Source organism: Uloborus diversus, chromosome 1, assembly GCF_026930045.1.
Source record: "Uloborus diversus isolate 005 chromosome 1, Udiv.v.3.1, whole genome shotgun sequence".
NCBI lineage: Eukaryota > Metazoa > Arthropoda > Arachnida > Araneae > Uloboridae > Uloborus > Uloborus diversus.
Window position 1 is genome coordinate 77,095,573 of NC_072731.1, and position 21,746 is coordinate 77,117,318.

A 21,746-nucleotide genomic window follows, 5' to 3' on the forward strand; every position below is an offset into this window, starting at 1 on the left:
AACAAACCCCTAAAGGAAAAAAATCCGTTTCGATGATTTAAAAAATATCTTAGGGAGAACTACCTCTATGAGTCTTCCAGCTTACTTCAAATTTCAAATGTTCATGCTTTTTGAACTTTTCAACCTCTGTAGCCTCGCAGAAGACTTAATAGCTAATATATTGTTCCAATCGTCCTTCAAATAAAAATAATGGCTATGAATTTGTTGAAAACTAAAAACGATTGGGTCAGCGACTTCCAAAAAAATAATACGTGATGGGGAGTCGTAATGCGGTGGTCATATTTGGATTCAGGTGGTTGTTTTATATAAGAATCAAAAATATTTTGAAGGAGTTAGTTACAGCGCAGTGTAATAATTCAACTGTGTTAAAATTCAATGAATAGATTATCTTTCGCCAAAAAAGCCCTTATTCCTGATACAATTTTCTATTTTAGCAAAGATTTTTTCCTTTTCAGAATAAGAAAGTGTTCCTAAAAGGAGACGGGCAACTATCATGAACGAATACTTCTATCGAGCAATAGCTTTGATGTTAGCTGTGGGTGCGTTGTCGAGAATTCAAAGAATGGAGCGCAGCGATCAAGCCCGATCGGAAAAATTTGCTAAACTGTTAGAATTCGAAGAAAAAAGTAAGTGCCAATTACTTTCCTTTTTTCATTCTTCTTTTCCTTTCAATACTTTACATTATATGTTGATGAAATATAGAAAGATCATCTCTCCTAAATACAGTACAGCCTCAACTGACGGGGACCAAAAGCAGGCCTGTCATTTCAATTTTTCCGGAAGGGGGGGGGGGTATGTACTCAATGTATTTTTGAAAAAAAAAAATATCAAAATACATGCAAAATGCATTTTTACAATATGTTTTTAAAATCAAGGGGAGGGGCGTAATTGACCTCCCTGATTAGTCCTGGCCCCACAATGTAGTCCCGTAAAAATTTTTAGGTCCAGAGAAATTCTCTTTAGAATCTTGATCTGTAGGTGCTCTAATGTGAGAATATCTTGGGTAGACTTTTTGAATCCTGCGCAAAATAATTTTACAGGCCATCAAAGAAAGCGGCCATTTTGGTTCACTTGCTCACTATGTTTTTCGCAACGGGCGTAGCTACAAATTTACTTTTAGTTTCGAACTGCAGTTTTTGGAGTCTAGGAAGTCAATTAATGTATTAATTATGTCATAAAAGTCGCTCTGGCTGTTTACAGAATTTTACGTGGCAGAATTAATAAATAATCCAGAACGCTCATTTTAAACTCGTGTTTATCGCATACATGTTTCTTCAACAACATAATAAACGAAAAATACAAGATTAGTTACTTTTGAAAAAGGTTACGATCTGTTTTTGCATTGCATGTTATTCCACTACGAGGTCTATATCATTTGATGCCGCAACCACTCTTTTTGAACTATTTTTATCTGCCCATTCTATGTGTAGAACAATTCGTAGATCCGCTTCTTCTAAAGAGTTATTCTAATTAACTTCTTCAATGATCTGTCTCAAATCTTCTATGAAAAGTATTGTGGATTGCTTCTTCATTAACTGTTAAACCGCAAGCAATCGCTGAAAATGTAGGATTTTGGGAAATTTTCTTTTATTTCCTTTCTTGCTAGTTACTGTAAATTTTCCTTATTTGATACTGAAGACCAGAATTTTACTACCTGCATAGGTACTAGTGTTTTTTCTGTCAATTACAGCAAGGTTTACTATGCCCTTAAATGATTCTCTTCTGATCCTTTCAGATTATTTCACAGAAAACTACAAATAACTATCGAACAAAACATGAAGTTCATGAAAAGAGCATACAGAAATGGATCCAAACGTGCAGAACATTGCTAATAACTTCCCCAAAAGTTTTCTTTATTTAGCGGACTTGTGACATGAAATAGATAATGAGGGCAATTTTCATCGGGGATACTTTACTAAATAGAAAATGTTTTGGCAACAGATATTTCTGCAACTGTGCAACGATAATATCTGGCTTGGTAGGTGAATCACCATCACATAATGTGTTCGGAGGAAACAAGTCATGAGCTAAAATATTTTTGATGCATTCTCCTCTTTCTTCCGCCTTTTCCATGTCTCTGTACCCTTGTTAAAGTTGGTTCTCTCCCATTAGCTTAGAAGTGATATTTTGTAAAGAACTATAAAGAACTATGTGCATCAAAGCATGGTAGGTTGACTTTCGAAAATAAATCAAACAGTTTCCTAGGTTTTTCAAACAAATGTCTCTTGTTTAAACTGGAGATACTGTTCTGATCAGTGATTCATGATAATGAGAAGGCAAATCTTGACAATACCATTCACAAGCTGTTTAGTGAGAAAGCTGTCAAGTTGCACTGTTTCAGAAATCTCATAGGAACAGTGGCGCCAACTCCATGGGGCCTGAGGGGGCCCGAGCCCCCTCAAAAATATTTTTGAGGGGGCAGAGCCCCCCCAATAAATCAAGAAAAGTATTAGTTATATTATGTTTCCTAAACTCATAAATTTATCTTTTATTTTCCTTGTTTGAAGATAGTTTACCTTGTAAAATACATTCAGTAATGAGTTAAAACAAATAATTATTACGGTAGTAAACAGGTTAACTGAAAAGGAGTAGTGTGAATAATGATGGTGTTATAGTGCTGCAAGCACACTTAAAATTTGTCCCAGTGCGCGAACTTACGGGTCAAGTCTGTTGCCGGTGGGCAGCGCTGCGGCGAGCTCATCTAAGTGTTGCTGATCTGGAAAAAATATATGAGGGTTTGATTTGTATATTAAATGGGACGCGTGATAGTTTTGAGTACTTTTGGGAATTGTGTTTAAAAGAAAAATCTTCACAAAATGATGATCCTTCGCTTCCTCGGAATCGACGTATACCAAAGTATGAAAACAGCTCACCGCATGCTTTCAAAATCCCAAAGGCACTTTACATTGAGGTTTGTGAAATGGTGCAATCTTGCATTATTGGGCGGTTTACATCAACTGGACTCGCACAGATCATTGCAGTTGAACAAGAGAGTGCTTGCTTTTATTAAACAGAGGTGAAACAAATTTTGAAAAATCAATTGAGTTTTCAAAAATAACCTAGACATTGAGAGACTGCGTTTACACTTGAATATGTTAGCCGGTATAACTAATGAAAAAACTGGTCTTAAAAAAAAAACATGCGTAAATTAAATTACCTTTTTATGAAAATACTGTGCGTGTTTGATTTATTTTTTTCTTTTTTCAAAGCCAAAAAAATATGTGTCAGGCTTATCGAGTTTTTGGGGTTCTAATGTTGATTATATGACTTTAAAATGCTTTAAAAAAACTTAAACTTTTAAAACTCACTATTTTTCATCTCAAATTTAGAAAATTTCCCCTGGTTCCCCCCTCCCCCATTTTTTTAAAAGTCTGCGTCTCTGGAAGTGCCTTTCCATTCAAGTCAAGTGCCCTTCCTACCTTATAATATCAATGCTTAGCTACGGCACTGCACGGCTCCCCATAAAATAGAACAAAAAAATCTCTTACTAAGACAAGTGATATATGATTTAACAGTTGAACCAGGAAATTTGTAAACCAATTTTTAGATTCTTTCACTTTGAAAACGTCGTGTCACATACTGTTTATTTGTTAAAATTATACACACTAGAAAATATGGCATTTTCAAGCTACAAAAATCCGACTTTTATTTGGGGTGGGGGACCTCCGAGGGATTACATAACACCCTAAACCCCCGGTGATGTCCGGCCCCCCCAATAATTTTTGCAAGTCGGCGCCCCTGCATAGGAATATATATGTTGATTCATAAAATCAACAAGTCTTTTGACATTTGCATCAAAATACTGGCTACGATTGGCTATAAAGATAATGATGCGAGACACTTTCACAGTTATCCATTGAATAAGAATTGGTAAGACCACGAAACACATTGCATATCATTAAAATTTCATGATACACTTAATGCCACTCGACAAAATACTTTTTCCTGTCTGCTCTGCAATTCTTCTGGAACTTTTCTGTGACCGTTGAATCCGTTTGTTTCAACTTCATGTCTGGCTCCACAACATTGAATTTACCATTCTTTTTTTAATAACAAATTTTTCTTGAATGAATTTTTCCTACAGGCAGGGACACTCATTTTCTAGTTCCCTTATCTCTATATGTACCATGTTACATACAGAGATAATTGATGCAGTCAAATTCACGAAAGACAGGAAACAGTAACTCAACAGTTTGAACGTGTAATTTCCAATTTCCTACGTAATCAGCAATAATCAAATGTTTTACAAGTTATACTAGTGAACGAAAAATTTCTCAATACTTTCACAGTTCCGATTTCTCACTACATCCCTTAACAAAAACTTTAAACTGTTTTCAAACTTTCAATATTTGTGCGTAGCGATTGAATTATTATTTGGCTATTATTGAGCATCCTGAATTATTTTTACTCACATCGTAGAACATCTCTTGTAGTCTAAAATCAACATCTTATAAAGATTTTCTCAAGATGTGTTCTGCAGTCTTCACAGCTTCTTGTGAGCGAATAGCAGGCAACAAGTACTTTTGGGGATAAATTGAGAGAAAACTAACAAAGGTCTTTCGGAAGGACAGAAAAAAGTCATTTTGTTATACGTTCGTACGAGAAGTAGTTTTATTTCATTAATATAAATCAATGCATTTTCATCTAAATCGAGTATCAATTCTTTTATTTCTGAAGGAATAAATCTAATGCCCAGCATTTAAAAGAGGCTTTATTATCTCCTTTTTAAAATTTTGAGGATAGATGTTGCGCAAATTGTGTATTGGTTTCTCGCTCATACTTTCAAACATAAGAACTTATATAGCTTGGATGTGCATATAAATTCGCAGCAGAAACATTCGTATCGCTGTTAAGATCTGCTACTCTGTCAAAAACTTCGTCATGAAAAAAAACTTGGAGTCACTACAAACATTGTTGCTCAATCTAGAAGTACAGATCCTATGTTTCATTCTGTCATTGCTGCAGGGCTAATGAGAGGCAATGCCAACCTAGTCGGAAACTAGGGACCCGGACCTTAGGGGGCCTGACTAGGACCGGAGTAGTAATAAATTTATAAGTTTTATAGTTAGTGGGGGGCCCGCCGACCAAGCTGACCAGGGGCCTGCCTTGGCTCTCAGCGGCCTTGCATTGCCACATTTTAATATCGATCTAACGCAGCTATATATTGCACAGTTGGCATTTTCTGCAGTATCTTGGCTTTTTACGAAGGACGAGGTGTTGATCTTGATCTGCGGATTTGGACCTCCTTCAATACTTTCTGATTTTTCAAAAACTTGGTTTTCACTTTCCCAAGAGCTTGTTTTCACTCTGTAGGCACACATGTATATAAGCTTGTATACTCGTGTATACATACATGTACTAATGAATACACGTAAATGTACGTATATACGTCTATACAGGTATATAATCATGTTTGCACGTATACATACGTATACGCGTGCTTCACAATGTGAGTAGACACGTACCCCCAAACATACACTGGATGTATCCACGAATTAACTCGTGTATATCCGTTTGTGTATGTACACTTATATATGCGTGTATACGTCTACTGTACACGTATATACTCATGTATGCACGTATATACTCAAGATACAAGTGCATACACTCATATGATGTTCGTTTACACACATATATACCCGTACATACACGCGACACGTATATACTCGTGTATACACGCATACACTCCTGTAGCTAATCACGTATACATGCTTATATACACGTATATGCCTTAAATAGGCACGTGCATGCATGTATCTGATGCATACATGTATCTACTCATATATGAACGTGCTTACTAATGTTTACACGACACGTATATACTCGTGTATACTCACATGTGATGTGCATATACTTGTAACTATAAAAATAAGCGAAATATAAACATTTTAGGGTTGTTTATAATGGTTTTGCATCTATTTTTAACTATGACCACTTTACCCCATGCTATGACCACTTTCCCCCACCCCATGGGGTAAAGTGGTCATAAATACAAAGGGAAAAGAAAGTGTTATAATGCTACTTAAATCAATATTTATTTTCCTAAAACTCAATGTACCGTGTTCTTTAATAATGCAATGTAAAATAAAAACAAAAAAAGTTTAAGTGTTTAAAGAATTTTTTGTATTTATTATTCACCTAAGTTGAAAACCTACGATTTTATGACCACTTTACCCCCCCAGACCCTATAAAGTTAAAGCTGAACAAGCATGAAGACATCATTCTATGAATGTAAGCTATAAGATACGAATCTTTTATTTAATTTAAAATGAATGGGTATTTTTAAAATTAAATAACCTGAAAAAAATTACTAAATTTACTAAAGATTTGAAACAGTATAGAATGAAAAAAGCGTCCGAGCCCCGTTTAGAAGTAAGACAGAGTAGTAAGACACAGTAAGAACGTGCGTAAATGTGCCTCGATGAAAATGCGTAAACGTGCCCCGACGGCAAGTTTGGATTTAGTTTTACCTTGCAAAAAAATGTAATAATTTTTCTATCCATACAAATACAATTCTCAAAAAAGGGTAAAATTCTGCTATTTTTTATGTGTTTATTTGTTTTCAGCAAAGTATTATTCATTTATGATAAGCTTCAAAACGTTCAACACAAAGTTTACTCGGCTTGGTAGAAAACAGATTTTCCTGTGTCCGCATGCTAAACCGAAGCTCGACTGATGCTCAAAAATTTGTGAGAATATTTGCTAGGGACAGCATCAATCTGCTACGACTGTTGGCTCTCCAGTTATAACTCGTTTTTGAAAAAAGGCTCTGCATAAACGTGCCCCGGTCTACCCTACTGTGTAACAAAATGACACAAAATTGCTTACAATATTACAAGAAATTAAAATGGAAAAAGGCAATTTTTCGCATTGTTTCCAACAAAATATTGGCCCACTTTCCTTCGATCCATAAACGTGTGGCCTATGTTTAAAGCGCGACCAGGCAAATGCCTTATCTTCCCTCTTTTATAATTATAAACTGAGCGTATGTACCTATGTATGTATGTATTTCCAAGTTATTCCTCCCGAACGCCAGTGAACTGACCATCGAACCAGGTATCGATGGATGCGTAATCTTCCCATCTTTTATGTTTGGCTATTTAACATAATCCTCCGATAATAATTAGAGGAGACATCAATTAAAAACTAAAATTAATTATAACACATTGATTTCGGCATAAAATCCCTATTTTTCGAAGGCTTTTCTCCATTCAAATTATTATTCACTGCTTCATCTCAACTTTCCGCAACAATATTTTTATTAAAATTTATAGCGTGAAGAAAGTCATTGAGACGAAAGATCTGTTGCAATTTTTTTCTCGAATATGAACAAGTAAAATTCTTGCTATTGCTTCAAAGGCTTTTCCTGCAATCGGGGGATTTAAAATGTTTACTCTTCGGTTATTTTCCCACAATCAGCCGCAAAATTTTACTGACATTTTTTTTTTTTTTGGTTCAAGATTGAGTGTTGAACACGCGTCACTTGACATAATTTTTATTTTCGAGGTGAACCATGCAAAGCCGGGCGACGCAGTTAGTATATCAAAATAAAAAATATTCAGTGTACTTATAATCACGTTCTTGCTATCATAATTTAAAATAATGTAAGGGAGCATAATGTTTTTAAAGGCTACAAAACTGATCCGGATAAGCGGAGGGCCGGATAAACGAGATTCTATTGTGCATTGATACATTAGTTCAGCGTTTCCGTGGTGGGTTTCACAGATGAGTGATAAGCAGGGCTGCCGATGAGCCTTTTCGTAACCCCCAAGATTGGGATCATTAAATTCCCGAGATCTGGGCAAAAAATCCCAGCATCATGAAAGTAATCCTTTTTAAAATTTACTCACTTCTTTTGCTGTTGCTACTGTTTTGGGGGACATTTCAACCAGAGCGTGAACGGGGGGAGGGGGGAGAGAGGACACCTGTTGGCCTGGGCCCGATATTTTTGAAACGAGGGGTGAAATATATGTAGGGACGAAGATATAAACAATATGGAGAGGGCCCAAAATTTCTGTGCACGCCACTGCATTTCAGTGCACTTTCTTTATAACGGACCACATTCAGAACACGTTTTAGTGCACATTCAGGCAACAGGAACATATCTTCTGCAGTAAAGTGTTCCAAACGCGCGTTTTCAATGTGTACTGGGAAATGTGAAGTGTAACGAAGAACTGTTGCGAGTGTCATAATTAGAAGATCATAATCAGATATTTATTTTTATCTAGGGCACTGGTGACATGAGGTGTAAAAAATGTTTCTTAGATACAATGCGTTGGGAGTGCCCGTTTAACTTAAGAAGCTTAAATTTCATCCTCAACTGTGTTTGAAAAAATTAGTTATCATTATCCGATTCACCATCAGAAGTCTCGGAGGTTTCCGTTTCATTAATTAGAAAAATGTCGGATGAACTGAGGCAAACTGAGGATTAAGAGGCTATAATACATCATTCATCTTCCATTTACCTCTGATCAGAACAAAACGCTTGCCTTCGATCCTTCGAAATTATTTTTAGTTTGTAGTAAAATGAAAAATTTGAAAATTCTTGTTTTGTTTTAGTTGTTGATGATGTAATTAGTTATGTAAATAATTATCAGAAAAAAATACTACACACAATAAAATACTCCAGTTAGTAATATACGTGCAATAAACTAATTTTTTTTAAAAAAATGGGGAAAAATAGAAATGTTTCTGAACCGTAAATTATTTTTTGCATTTCCAAAACTGCTACTGTTTGGGTTCATTGTGCGCCCTCTCAAAAAGTAGAGTAAGAAGCTAAAATTTGAGTAAGACTCATCATACTTTTTTAATGAGTCAAAAAATTAGAAGGTGGCCAGAAGCTTGAGTTAGAATAGCTGAGCTAGAATAGCTCAAAAAAAAAAAACTTTTTTGAGCTATTCTAGCTCAATAATAAAAAAAAAACTTTTTTGAGCTATTCTACTGTGTAATAATCGTTTTTGGAAATTGAATACATCATCTAATTTTTAGAACAAATATTTGGCTTTCAACAACCGTTTGCCAGTCATTATTGTTATTATTTTTATTATTGGTTTTAGTTTCGGTTGGGTCAAACCGCTCCGTTTCCTGCTTTTTTGCTGGATGAATGGCCTTTTCCCAGGTCGAACTATGCACGAGATTGATAACGAACTTTTGTGGTTTCCGTAATTCTTTTCATTCCTCTTAATGAGAGCAAAAATGCATGTCTAGTCCATAGTAGCTTTAAGCACAAACTAAGTGCGCAGCATAGCCTATTAAGGCTCTTGCACCAAAAATCCCCAATAGAACCAACCAAAAAACGTTAGTTCATCATCATTATCTTTTCGATTGTAATTGATGAATGTTGCACATTGTAAAACATTCATGAATATTTCTTTCATTTTGGGAAAAGCCTTAGGAAATAGTACTGTGACTTTTATGTCAACGATATTTTTCAAAATTAATGGGCAGTCGAACTAATTTTTAAAACGAGAAATTACTTTAAGACAAGTTGAAGAATAAAAATTTTCTTTTTATAAATTTCTTCACACAAGCAAAATATCTTTGGACGCGTGTACTTTTTGTTCTAGAAATAAAAGTAGGTGAATGGGGCAAGGTGAAATAGTGAAGATAATTTAGGGGACAGGGGGGCACATATGAAAAAAAAAAAAATTTAATTCCTTTATTTGAAAAAAAAAAAACTCAACTTCTTACAGTAAACATGTCCTTATGAATCAATGGCCCTTTTTTATGTACCATGGTTTTTTTTCAGATTTTTATAAAAATAATTAATTTTTTTTTTTATTTTATGGATTTTTTAAAAAATATCTTTAATTGTTCATATATGCCCCAATAAGGGGGCACTTTGAACAAGCTTGGGGCACATATGAACACGATTGAAAAATGCTGGACCAGCATCATATTTCAACGAAAACTCTTTAATATGATACATATTAATATTACCAATATATAACCAATTACATTGAAGATTTTGTAACCTATATTTGTGCCAAATTATTGTACAGAAAGTGTGTCATACAGAAAATATTCTTCCAGAACTATATAACTCTGTTCATCGTGACATTTTAAAGTTTTGTATCATGTTCTGATCACTGGATAGACAAGGAAAAAACTTATAAGACTTACATAACACGAAGAATATTTTATTACGTATTACGTTTAAGCTTCATAAAGAATATGATACTGAATTTTTAAATTATTTTAAACTTCAGTTTTCAATTAAATTAAAATATTTTGTCTTTTTATTTAATGTAAACATTATATAACACACTAAACTCTTAACCAACTATTAAGTTACAAATAAATTTTAAAAAATAAAATAATAAAAAAAGATAAATAAATATTTGATAATAATAATAACAAGAACAATAAATTTACAAACTGAAAGTAGAAAAATAATAATTATAAATATTTACACATTTTTTAACACTTATTTTTTTAACCCTACACTAACATTGTTACGGAGGTGGTAGGGAAACTGTTCACATGTGCACCTAGATGTTGTGCTCACAATTCCTTGACTTTAGAACTTACTTGCAAAAATAAAGAATTCTTAATAAAATATATAAAATAAACATTGCCATAAATTTTCTTGAATTTTCATATAATGGTTTGCAGTAATTAAGTTTAGCTTATTAGTTAACTTAAAATACGTTTTTACGTTGAGAAAACTGATAAAATAACATCATCATTAAAACGAAGGAGCTGTCACCATAGGAACATAAAATGACTCTTTGCCCTAAACGTTTGGCTGACGCTGCCATTACTTCAGAATTTTTCAAGATTTTTTGCTTGACGTTATGGTAGTAAAATATACCATATTCACATGTGCCCATATTCACATGTGAAAAATAAAATATTTCTTCTCTAATGAACTATTGTCTATTTGAATATTAAAAATATTTTTCATCAAACAAAAGTAAAAAGAAACGAATAAAGGAATAAAAAATCAAACAATAATCGAAGTTATTAATACATAAGAAAAACAAATGACTGAAAAAAATAGGGAATTAATACGAAAATAAGTCAATGAATGAATAACTAATTAAAATTAAAAGTGAAGGAATGTAAAAGCATTAATTAATAAATGAATACGTAAATGATGTAAGAAATGAATGAAAACGCAAACGAAATGAACTATTTCATTTTGCCAATCATGCTTTTAACAAATTGTATTAAACATTTAAAATCAAAACATGCCTAATATCAAGTAAATGAATATTGCGCTAGACATTAGTAGATCTTAATATTTTAAAGTTTAATTTAAAAATCTTGATCAATTCACGTCAACCAAGTTTACTTAAGCAAATTTGAAATTGCACTCAAGCCTGTTTCTGTACGGTAGATAGGGACCGCATAAAAAATCGCATAAAAAACCGCTCGTTTTATAAAGAATTTCGTCAACTGAGTCCCAATCTGATTGAAATTTTTATAGACCGCACAAAAAAAAAAAAAAAGAACGCACAAAAATAGGTTTTTTGAGTGTATTGATTTACTGTTTTACGGAAATCAACTATTTATGAAAATATTTCACCATTTCACTTTGCCCCACATTTCCCTATATTTTTTCTCCTGGCGGATATTTTCTTTCTCTCTGTTTCACACAAATTTATCGCACTTACATATTTTGAAGGCATTAAGGGCAGCGCTGTGTTATTATTTATGCCCAGGGTGCACAATTTTTATATTAGAATTTTTAGTCGAAATTACATTAATTTTACATGAATACTTCTCGCACGAGCATCTTTTCAACAATATTTTATTATGGAGTTATAAAAGCGTGGAAAACAGTAAATCACTGTTTAACACTGCTCCGTTATTTAACTCTTAAAAAAAATTAATTTAAAGAATGTTTATATTTATTGACGCTTAAAACACATTTCAGTTAACAGTCTCTGTATCAAGTCTGCGTGATTTTTTGCAACCTAACTTTTACTTTTTTTTAATGGACAAAGACCGCTAGAAATTTTATAGTTTTTCTTCTCATAGTCACTTCTTGACAATGGTACGTTTTCCGATTGTGCTTCGCAAGATGAACGGGATGGATAAAAAAAAAAAAAAAAAGTGTGCAGTACGGCTCTGATAAGATGACTTTCGAACGAATAGGAATAAATTACATTTCTCAAAATAGGGAGTGAAGAAAGTTGGCTTCTCCTTCGCCCACATCGGTTTTTGAGGATGTGCCAATAAAAAAAAATTCTGCACTTATAACCAAAACGTAAGTGAACTTGTTGATCAATGTTAAACGTTATCTGCGCCATATTAGAGAAATCCTTATTACACTTAAAAAGACATCATGTTGTTGGTGTAAATTCACTAGCAGTAAGGAACCCATCTTTGATTGATCAGGAACAAAAACCAAATTCATAAATTGTTCCCGTTTTGTTTTTGTCATGTATAGTGCGTTTTCACTAAGATATTTCTGTCATGGTAAAACAAACATCGAGCAAAGTTAAGAGAACAAATGCTCGCTGATTATTGTTGAATAATAAAAAAAGATATGTCTGATGTAAATACAGAAAAAAAAAATCAGTAACCAGTTTTACCACATTACTATCGCATCACAATGGGGTTGTTTCCTTCAGTCAAGAGTACTCCTTTTAGTCACTAAAATTGATAGAATAAGCAAAAAAAAAATATCACGGAGCGAGAAAAAAACTTTCATTTTCCCAACGCTTAGTTTTCAATTCATTTTTTTAAATGTCCGATTTTGAAAATAAGGTGTGGTCTTTATGACGTCACAAGTGATGTACTTTGGCGCATCTCCCCTGTTTCGCTTAATGCTTACGCTTGCTGTGCACTGCGTTTCCATGTTATGCTAATTCAGAAGCGAATTAAATATTGCACTCTACGCTTGCTATTAACCATATCGTTGCCAGAGCACGTGAGTAAAGATTCGAATTAAATATTGCTCTCTTTGCTAATGGCATCAGTGAATGGCATTTCATCATTTGTGGTGTCATATGCAGAAGCGTAAACAATGATATTGCACCGTTTAAAATAATTGTTAAAAAATATTAAACTTTGTCAAATTATTTAAAGAATAGTTAAATCCTATGTTTTTAGGCATGCTCTTTCAGGAAAAAATACTTTTAAAATTTCGGAAACGACCCGTTGTATGCGCAAAAATTCTGTACGTAATGGAGAAAACCTTTTTGCAGTATTTAAACTGAACGCAACATTTTGCTTAAAGATCATGTTTTTTTTTTTTTCTACTATTGCTTTTTTCTGTGGTTCTTTCTTTTTATTATTTCAGTATCATCGTAAGTTCATCGTATTGTTGCTGCATTCGATTCGTATTTGTGTAATTACATTTTTATTTTACACTTTTATCAAATTTTACAGTTTTTTTTTATTTATTTATTATTTTTTTTTTTAAGGCGTACGTTTTTGCGGTAACTTTTTCAAAGTTCAAGATGCTTTGTGTTATTTTATTTAGAGCCTTTCTTTCTTATTTTCCAATGGAAAACAATAGCTTGACGCAATTTAACCTAATTTGGCTATTGTTCCTACAACGAACTTAGAAAACAACCAACAGAAACAAATTTGGGATATTTTCGGATGATCATTAGGGTAGGTCAAAAATTTTTTTTTTTTTTTTTTTTCGAAATGTTAAGGGGCAGGGGATTAAAAAGGAGCTAAATGGTCTCAAACTAATAAGTGTGAAATTTTATTCCATTCTGATAAGTCTTTTCGCCTCCAGATTGAGTTTGAAGTTTGGATTTCCTTACCCAAATAGGATACGTTCCATGTAAGATTGCAATAATAATAAATGTTACTTCGTTTACAGAAACAAGTGATGAAACTTTCAATTTGCACCTGGTTTAAATTCACACTTGCCATTTTAGGTGTTAGAATTGACAGAAATATGTGAATTAGGTCAAGCGCTCCCTGCCTACTGGGCAACGTAAATGAGTAAGAGATGCTAAAAATCTACCTCTTGAAATTCAATAACAGTCTTTTGAAATCCTATTCGAAAATAACTAAGAAAATAATCAGAATCATTTTACGAAGCTAGTAAATTGCTATTTGACACTTCATCTTGCAAATGCAAAGATATTAACCGCTACATTTGTCCGAAAAAAAAAAAAAAAATATGAGAGAGGAAGAGAAATTGCAGCTTCAGCCTCAAGAAGAAAGTGAAGACAGTTTTAGTATCATTACTTCATCGCATCTCTTTTATACGGATACAAGCTTCAAATTACAAATGCTTGTCTTTATATATTAATAGGCAAGCCGTTTTCTTTCGGTACCGATTCCTCCTCTATTTGTGAACCGATTTCCTTCATTCTTTTTTTGTACAGTAGCTATTGCCGAGCTTTATTGTCATCAATAAAAATTTTTGAAATCGCACGCTAATTAACGGAGATATTAATTAAAAACTCATTTTCGTCCTAAATGGCTCTTTTTGCATCCGAGGTTATCGAACCCACGTTTACCGGCATTTGAAGCGAAGTTTCTACCACAAAGCCACGAAGATCCCCAACGCATAATGAATGAGGCATAATGAGTGATATAGTTTACAAAATCATTCCAATAAATTAATGAAAAAAATTCTTTCGTAAAAATTGTCATTTTCGTGGAATTGCCCTTCACTGAAATTAGAGGCACAGTGAAAATTCGTTTTTACACACATAAAATACACTTTATCATATAATCTGTGGTTCGTTTTGGTAGGATATATGTGTAGTTTTAGCTGATTCAACTAGAGTGAGTATTTTGATGACAAGATTTTTTTTCTTTGGCAATAATTTGCCTTCGTTGTAACTGTAACAGATGTTTCAATAAAATACCTTTTCATCAGGAGCGGCACATTTTTTCATTCTGTTCTTTAAGTACTGAGTATTTTAACAAAATTATTTATTCTTTGGGTTGGGAGATTTTCACTTGATTCTGATTCAGCAATCAGGATTGCTCATAATGGTCACATTGCCCAATGTCTTACGTTTGTCAAAACCTACTCTCATTGCAAACGGTAGATAGCGAGTAAAATGATCATTATCATGTACAAATACAGTGCTTATTTTTATTGATTACTTCTTGCTCTGCTTATAAATATTTTGAGACGATAAATCTAAGTTTAGTGCTATTTCTATTTCTTTGCTTCTTTTATTGGCAGTATCTTTCGGATTGGAGAGTTAAAAGTTACTATCACATTTTTTTATGATAGTGACTTATTTAAACGCTTTTCTACGGCGATTTTAAATGATTCTAAGCGTATTTAAATTAGATGCTATTTTCTTTGAAAGAGAGAATTTTGACGGACAGGTGTAATCTTTGTATCAGGATTTTTTTTTTTAAATTACTTTGTGAACTATGTTTGGAGCAAAGACAAAATTATATGTGCACATTTTAACTAGCGAAACAGAATCTTTTTTTTAATTTCGGAGTGGAAAGGGAAATTTTCACTTGCACTAAGAGTTTTTTTATTTAATTTTATAGTACGAACAGAGTCTTGCGGGTACTCCTAGATATGGTTGGAAAGGTTTTAAAAATACGCGAAGCAAAGAAATTGTCAGGGCGCCCTAAGTCCAATAACCTAAATTCGCTATAAAAAAAGTTATAAGCGTTTTTTAGTTAGCGAAACTCAAAAATTCAAACGCTCAACTCGGTGTTACCGTTCGAAATGGCTAAGTTGCTAAATTAACTACAAAAAGAGCTAAAAAAAATTAAAAGTTAGTGAAAATTCATTTTTATTTGTTTTTTCACGCGAATTAGCGTGAAGAAATTGCTGGGTAATATTATATGTTGCTATTTCTCGCTTGAGCGTAAATAAATGAAATTCTTGCATTTATTTTTATTATTGAGGCTTTTTTAGTAATTATGGGCATTATTTAAAATTTTTTCATTTTGATTATGTTTTCGCGATTTTAATATTTAAATAAATCATTTTTCTGCGTGAGGGAGGACTTTCAATTTCGATAAAATCACCTTCTAAAAATAAAAAAAATTTAAAAAAACACACAGCTCCCAATAATAAATGCATTTTCTATCATCACAAACAGATCTCAAGGTGAAACTTTCGACAAAATTGGCGTATTATTATGGCGTCCAGTGCTTTCTCATGGATAATTATATGTTGCCGCGAATAGAGTTCGTTCATTTGACCATCGGAAATTTTATATATCTAACTGCAAAGGTAGATGCCTACTTTTACAAAGAATATTATTTGTGCAGAAGTTTTACGTATTAAAGGAGTTTTGCGGTATCATTTCGTTTAGGAAGACTTTCATAATTGTGAAATTGGCGAACTCTATCCATTGGTGAGAAATTTTTGGCATTAATGCCAGCGAGAGAAATATTTTTCTTTTGCATTCGTAAAAAAAAAAGGAAGAGTAAAATGTCTGTTTGCAAGGAGGTGACTGCGAATGAAGTCCCTCTTACGGTGGGGTTCAAAAAATAGAAACAGTTCGTGACAAGGGAGAGGAACGAAATAACAAAAGGGTCATACAATGGGGAAAATGCGACAACAAGCCTTTTTTTTTTTAATAGGAACGTTTATGAAACACAGCGTGACATGTGACAAAGGGAAGAGGGGTATGGTGAAGGGTGAAACTTTGTGATAAAGGGAGGAGAGGGTCAAAAATGTTGAAAAGTGTGACATCATTTATGCACCGCCCTTAACCATAAACAAATCTCTATGAGACGACCATTTCATTAAAAATCGTACTATTATTGCGACGTGTTTTCGAACTGATAGTTATATGTTGCCATGAGTAGAGTTCGTTCATTTGATATTTGGAAATTTATATTTCTAATGACGATCTCAAAGTAACTTACTCAATAATAGTAGACGTTTTATATGTAATATTGTTCACGCAGAAGTTTTACGTATAAACTGAGTTTTGATGCTTCATTTCATAGGAGAAGATTTCGAAAATTGGATAATTGTCGATTTTTATCCATTGCGCCAATTTTTTTGTTTCCATTGCCAGCGCAAAAAATGTTGTTCCTTTGCATACGTAAACAAAGAGTAGGGAAACCTCTATTTGCATAGGGTTAGCACAAAGCAACATGGTGACCAAAATAAAATTATTCAAACCAAGAATTTGACGACCACACCAATTTCTCTATGGGATTGTTTCTTTCAGTCAAAAAAACTACTTTTAGTCACTGAAATTGATAGAATAAGCAAAAAAAAAAAAAAAAATTATGGAGCAAGGAAAAAAAACTTTTATTTTATCAACAGTTATTTTTTATTAATTTTCTTAACTATCCGATTTCGGAAATAAGGCGTGGTCTTTATGACGTTACAAGTGATGTACTTTGACGCGCTACTCCATTGCCGCACTAAATGTTTACGCTGTGTTGTCAACCGCGTTTCCAGGTTATGATAATTTGCTCTGTGCGCGAATGGCATCAGTCAATGGCATTTCATCGCTTTTGATGCCATGTGCAGAAGCGTAAAAAATGAATTTCAATCCGCGCACCGATTAAAATAATTGTTAAAAAATATTGGATTTTTTCAAATTGCTTAAAAAATGGTTAAATACTTTGTTTTTAAAAATGCTCTTTCAGAAAAAAATATTTTTTTTTTAAATTTCGGAAACGATCCCATTGCCGAAATATCACCCTTTCATCCATTTATTTTGGGATTAACAGACAAAAAGGAAAATTTGAATAAATTATTACTGTTTGGTATTGTGTGTACATATAAAAATTGTATGTTTCCAGATGTGCCGCAGTAAACATGAGTAAGAGTAGAAATAAAAATGTTGGAAATAGTTAAATTCATACAAGTTTTCTCAAATATTCATTTATGAATATGGTCGAATTTCGACCACTGGGCGAACACTAGTATAGATGAATTTACTACTACAAGCAATGCAGTGGACTTTAATTTGCTTTCACGGACATGTGATAGATACGAATTATCCGAATGGGCTGGAGTAGCTATTGCTTCAGCAGTATTACCCCACCCCTTCAGAAATTATTGAGAAAAACATGCTTCGTCGGAAGCGCAAAATAGCACGAAAATTTGCCCTGGAAAGAGCCAAAGCCTAGCAAAATGCCTCATGTTCTATGGCTAACTTGTGCTAATCGATTTCTACGTTTGTGTGTTTCAGTGGAATCTTTTTCTGAAAATTTAATAATTCTTGCAATATAAGTCGTCAACGTTCATGCTCCAATCTGGTTTGCTATCAAATGTTACCCTTTATGTGCAGATTGGCTTCGCAGTTGTTCAAAATCACAGCAACTAGATCCACTGAGTTGAAGTGCAAAATAGATCCCGCAATCCAAAGAAACGTTGTTTTCGTATGTCCTAAAAATTGATTTATTACAATGCTGACAGACTTGGAACAGCATATCCGTGAATTGGCAGCCTGTTTGATTTTAGAAGTTCTTAGTGTTCAGCTAAATAGACTCTCAAAAGACAAATTTTTCATTCTTATTGTTATGTTTGATGCAAAATCTTACACTGATCTCAATGACTGGAAAAAAGGCGTCTTAACCACCAATACTGAAATCGATCTCCGAAGAAGATATTCAACTGTTTGATTCAGGCAAAAAAGAACTGTTTACTATGCCTGCCATGCCATACACACAAGGTGTTGAAAGGCAGGGGTGCCCACCAGGGGGATTTATGGCGCAGCCTGCGGCATTAAAAATTTTTAAATGGTTGATTTTACAGATTTTTGGCATTATTTTTTGGGAAAGGGGTAAAGGGAGGGGGGGCTCTCGCTCTGGGGGGTGCTTCCCAGCATATGGGAGGGGGGGTGCCATCACCCCATGGGAATGGGCACTCCTGTGGAAGGACAGTTAAAGTTGATGTAAGTTTCAATTACATTGTGCAAAAAGAGAAGTTTTAAACAAGAACCAACTGGAGTTCCGGAAACTTATACCACAACTAGATAGTAAGGACTTTCAAGCTATTTTAAAATGATTATTTTTAATTTTGAAAATTAATGATTATCATAAACGTTTTTGTAAATAAATGATTAATACTTGGACAATATTAAGTTGTTTTATATATTTCTAATTCTCTTTTTCAGTTTTTTTTTATGAAAATAGACTTTTTCCCGAAAATATGGGTTTTTCTAACTCAATCTGGAGTCAAAAAAATGAACTCCTAATTGAATGAAATTTTATATATAACCTTAAAACGTCATTTGGCACCTTTTTCTTGCCCTGCCTGATGGAAATCGGAAACTTTTTTTTTTACCATAGGACGATGACCCACCTTGCGTATGATCATGCGGCAATATCTACATCGGTTTTCAAAATTAGCAAAATTTTGATAACAAAACCTGAGATGAGGGTTACACAACGAATCACGTTACTTACAACAAGAAGTTCCGTCTAGAACTAGACGAGCCTACTTTCCCGTATACCCATACTACTTTCTAGTACCTGATCAATATTCTCAAAAATAGCTAAAATCGCAAATTTTTTCAAACATATTTTTTAAATATTTTAAGCTGATTTCTAGGAATAAAATATTCCTTACTTTTCTTCAAAAAAACGAACAAATAAAATAGCAGCACCCTTTTAAACAAAGCAGCTAATACACTTCTTTCCATTAAAAAATTTTTTTAACAGCTTTCAAAACGTAAAAATAATAATAATAAGTTCATTAAAATAAATACATCATATAAAAAAAAAATGGTTTCTTTTTCCCCTGTTGCCAAAAATAATTTTTTAAACGAATTAATGCACTTACCAAAATAAAAAAAACAATAAAATGTCAACTGAAAGAAATAATTTTCATTGTCAAAAAAAAAAAAAAATCGTCTGCGCATATTTTTCGAGTTTATTCACTGAAAACTAAATACCTAAATTAAAACTTTAGAGTGAAAATAAAAACAAATCATATCAACAATAATTATTTCACAGTTAAAACCACAGCAGCGGAGTCGGAGTCGGAGTCAATCTCATTTTGGGATAAAAGAGTCGGAGTCGAATATCCAAGAATCGGAGTCAGTCATTTGTCCTCCGTGTATAAATGTTTGCCAAAGCTACGAAGTCAGAGTCGAAGTCGGGGAGTCGGAGTTCGATTAATTGTCGGGAACAGGAGTCAGAGTCGGTGTCAGGTGCCCCTAAATTCTCGGAGTCAGAGTCGGGAGTAGGTCGTCAAGAGCTATTTCCAACAAAGTTTGTTTGAAGTAAATCCGTCTTTAAGTTCGGAATCTATATTGACTTTCAGTTTCCCCTTAGGCGCTAATGTTAAGAGATTTGAACTGTTCAAAATTGAACGAAAACTTGTTCAAATCAAAAAGATATTTTCGATACATGTTTTTTATCAAAAGTTTTTCCCTGCAAAGTTTGTTTGAAGCCACTTCGCTTCTAAGTTCAAGATTTATTTTTGATTTGAATTTCCCCGTAGGCGCTAATGTTAAGTTTTTTTGAACTGTTCAAAATTGAACGAAAAATTGTTCAAATCAAAAAATGAATTATGGGAATGAGATGTCCTCGCGGAGATCTTTCTAACAAAAAAAAATTTGTTCGAATCGGACTATTCATTCAAAAGTTATTAGGGGGGGACAGACAGACAGACCGACAGACAGACAGACCGACAGACAGACAGACCGACAGACAGACAGACCGACCGACAGACAGACCGACAGACATTTTTCCCCATCTCAATACCCTACTTTCCAATTTTTAATTTTTCAATATTTATCTAACTATTTTATTTATTTTTGACTTTTTTTTGTTTTTCGGGATATTTTTTAAGATGTATTAAGCCTTCTTTCATGCTTTTTTCTTCTTCCTCTGATTTTTACTGGGAAAGTAGGCTAAAAAGGAGTGAACCAAACAGAGTTCGTTTCATCAAAAACAAAACATTTTTCGATTACGATTTGCAACTTTGCATTGAAAGTTTCTGCTTAAAAGTCCTTTTTTCCTTGGAGTAGTGAAAGACGACTTCACCGTAATGAAATTTTACTGAGATATTACTTACATATTGCGCTAGCTGTTGCGTTTCATATAAAAACAAATTTTTTTATGTTTGAATTACATTTGGTTCAAGCTAAAAACCATGTTTGCCTTTTTTTTTTTTTTTTTTTTGGAAGCTAAGAATTCTCTGAATTTTTTTCATTACGTTTTTTTTTATAGCCACGTTACACATTGACCGTTTTGAAAAACTAATCTATTAGGGCTTTTGATTTCCTTTTTTTTTAATCCAAGGTTTAATGAAAGAAAAACCACAATGAAATTGAAAACTGTTCTATTCAAAATATTTGCATATCATCCAGTTACTTCTTTACATAGTGACCGTCAGTGACATACATAGCACCCTCGCAACCCCCGTGACGTGGTGGGGGGAGGGCAAGAGGTGTGAGGGCGCACGCTCTGAAAAAATAACACTATGTTAAAATTAAAAAATATATATTATGGGGGGGGGGGGAGCGCGCCGAAGTCTACGTACGATACTGAACAACGTTCTGATTTTGACATTTGTCGTTTGACACCAATGCTGTACGCATATCTGTGCCAAACTTTTGTCCTCCGAGCCCGATTTTCATGTGAGCAAAAATATGGAAATCCAGAGGCGTCAAGTTCGGGCTCTGATGGTAAAATGACATGCATAGTTGAACACCTGCAATCTCCTTTAAAATTTCATCCCCGTTGGGGTTACTTGTGAAAGTTTCCCCGTAGACAGTTACTCATTTGTTGATGAATTTCTGCTGCATTGCACCCTTCAACGTGGGTGTAGCCAGAGGAGGCATGGAGGGGCAACAGCCCCTCTCTTGATTCTAGATTAGAGTACATTTATTTCGTTATCTTGCACCTGTTGCTCTCCCAAACTC

At 33.7% G+C, this 21,746-nt stretch overlaps 1 protein-coding gene across 1 annotated transcript in view; it reads left to right on the forward strand.

Annotated features, from left to right (window-relative positions):
- Positions 1–493: 493 nt before the first annotated feature.
- LOC129230494 (acidic mammalian chitinase-like) overlaps positions 494–21,746 on the forward strand; it is a 61,578-nt gene continuing 40,325 nt past the window's right edge. Inside the window, exons 1-2 of the mRNA XM_054864899.1 lie at positions 494–630; positions 4,572–4,577. Of these exons, the coding sequence (XP_054720874.1) occupies positions 494–630; positions 4,572–4,577 (143 nt within the window). The remainder of the gene's footprint in view (positions 631–4,571; positions 4,578–21,746) is intronic.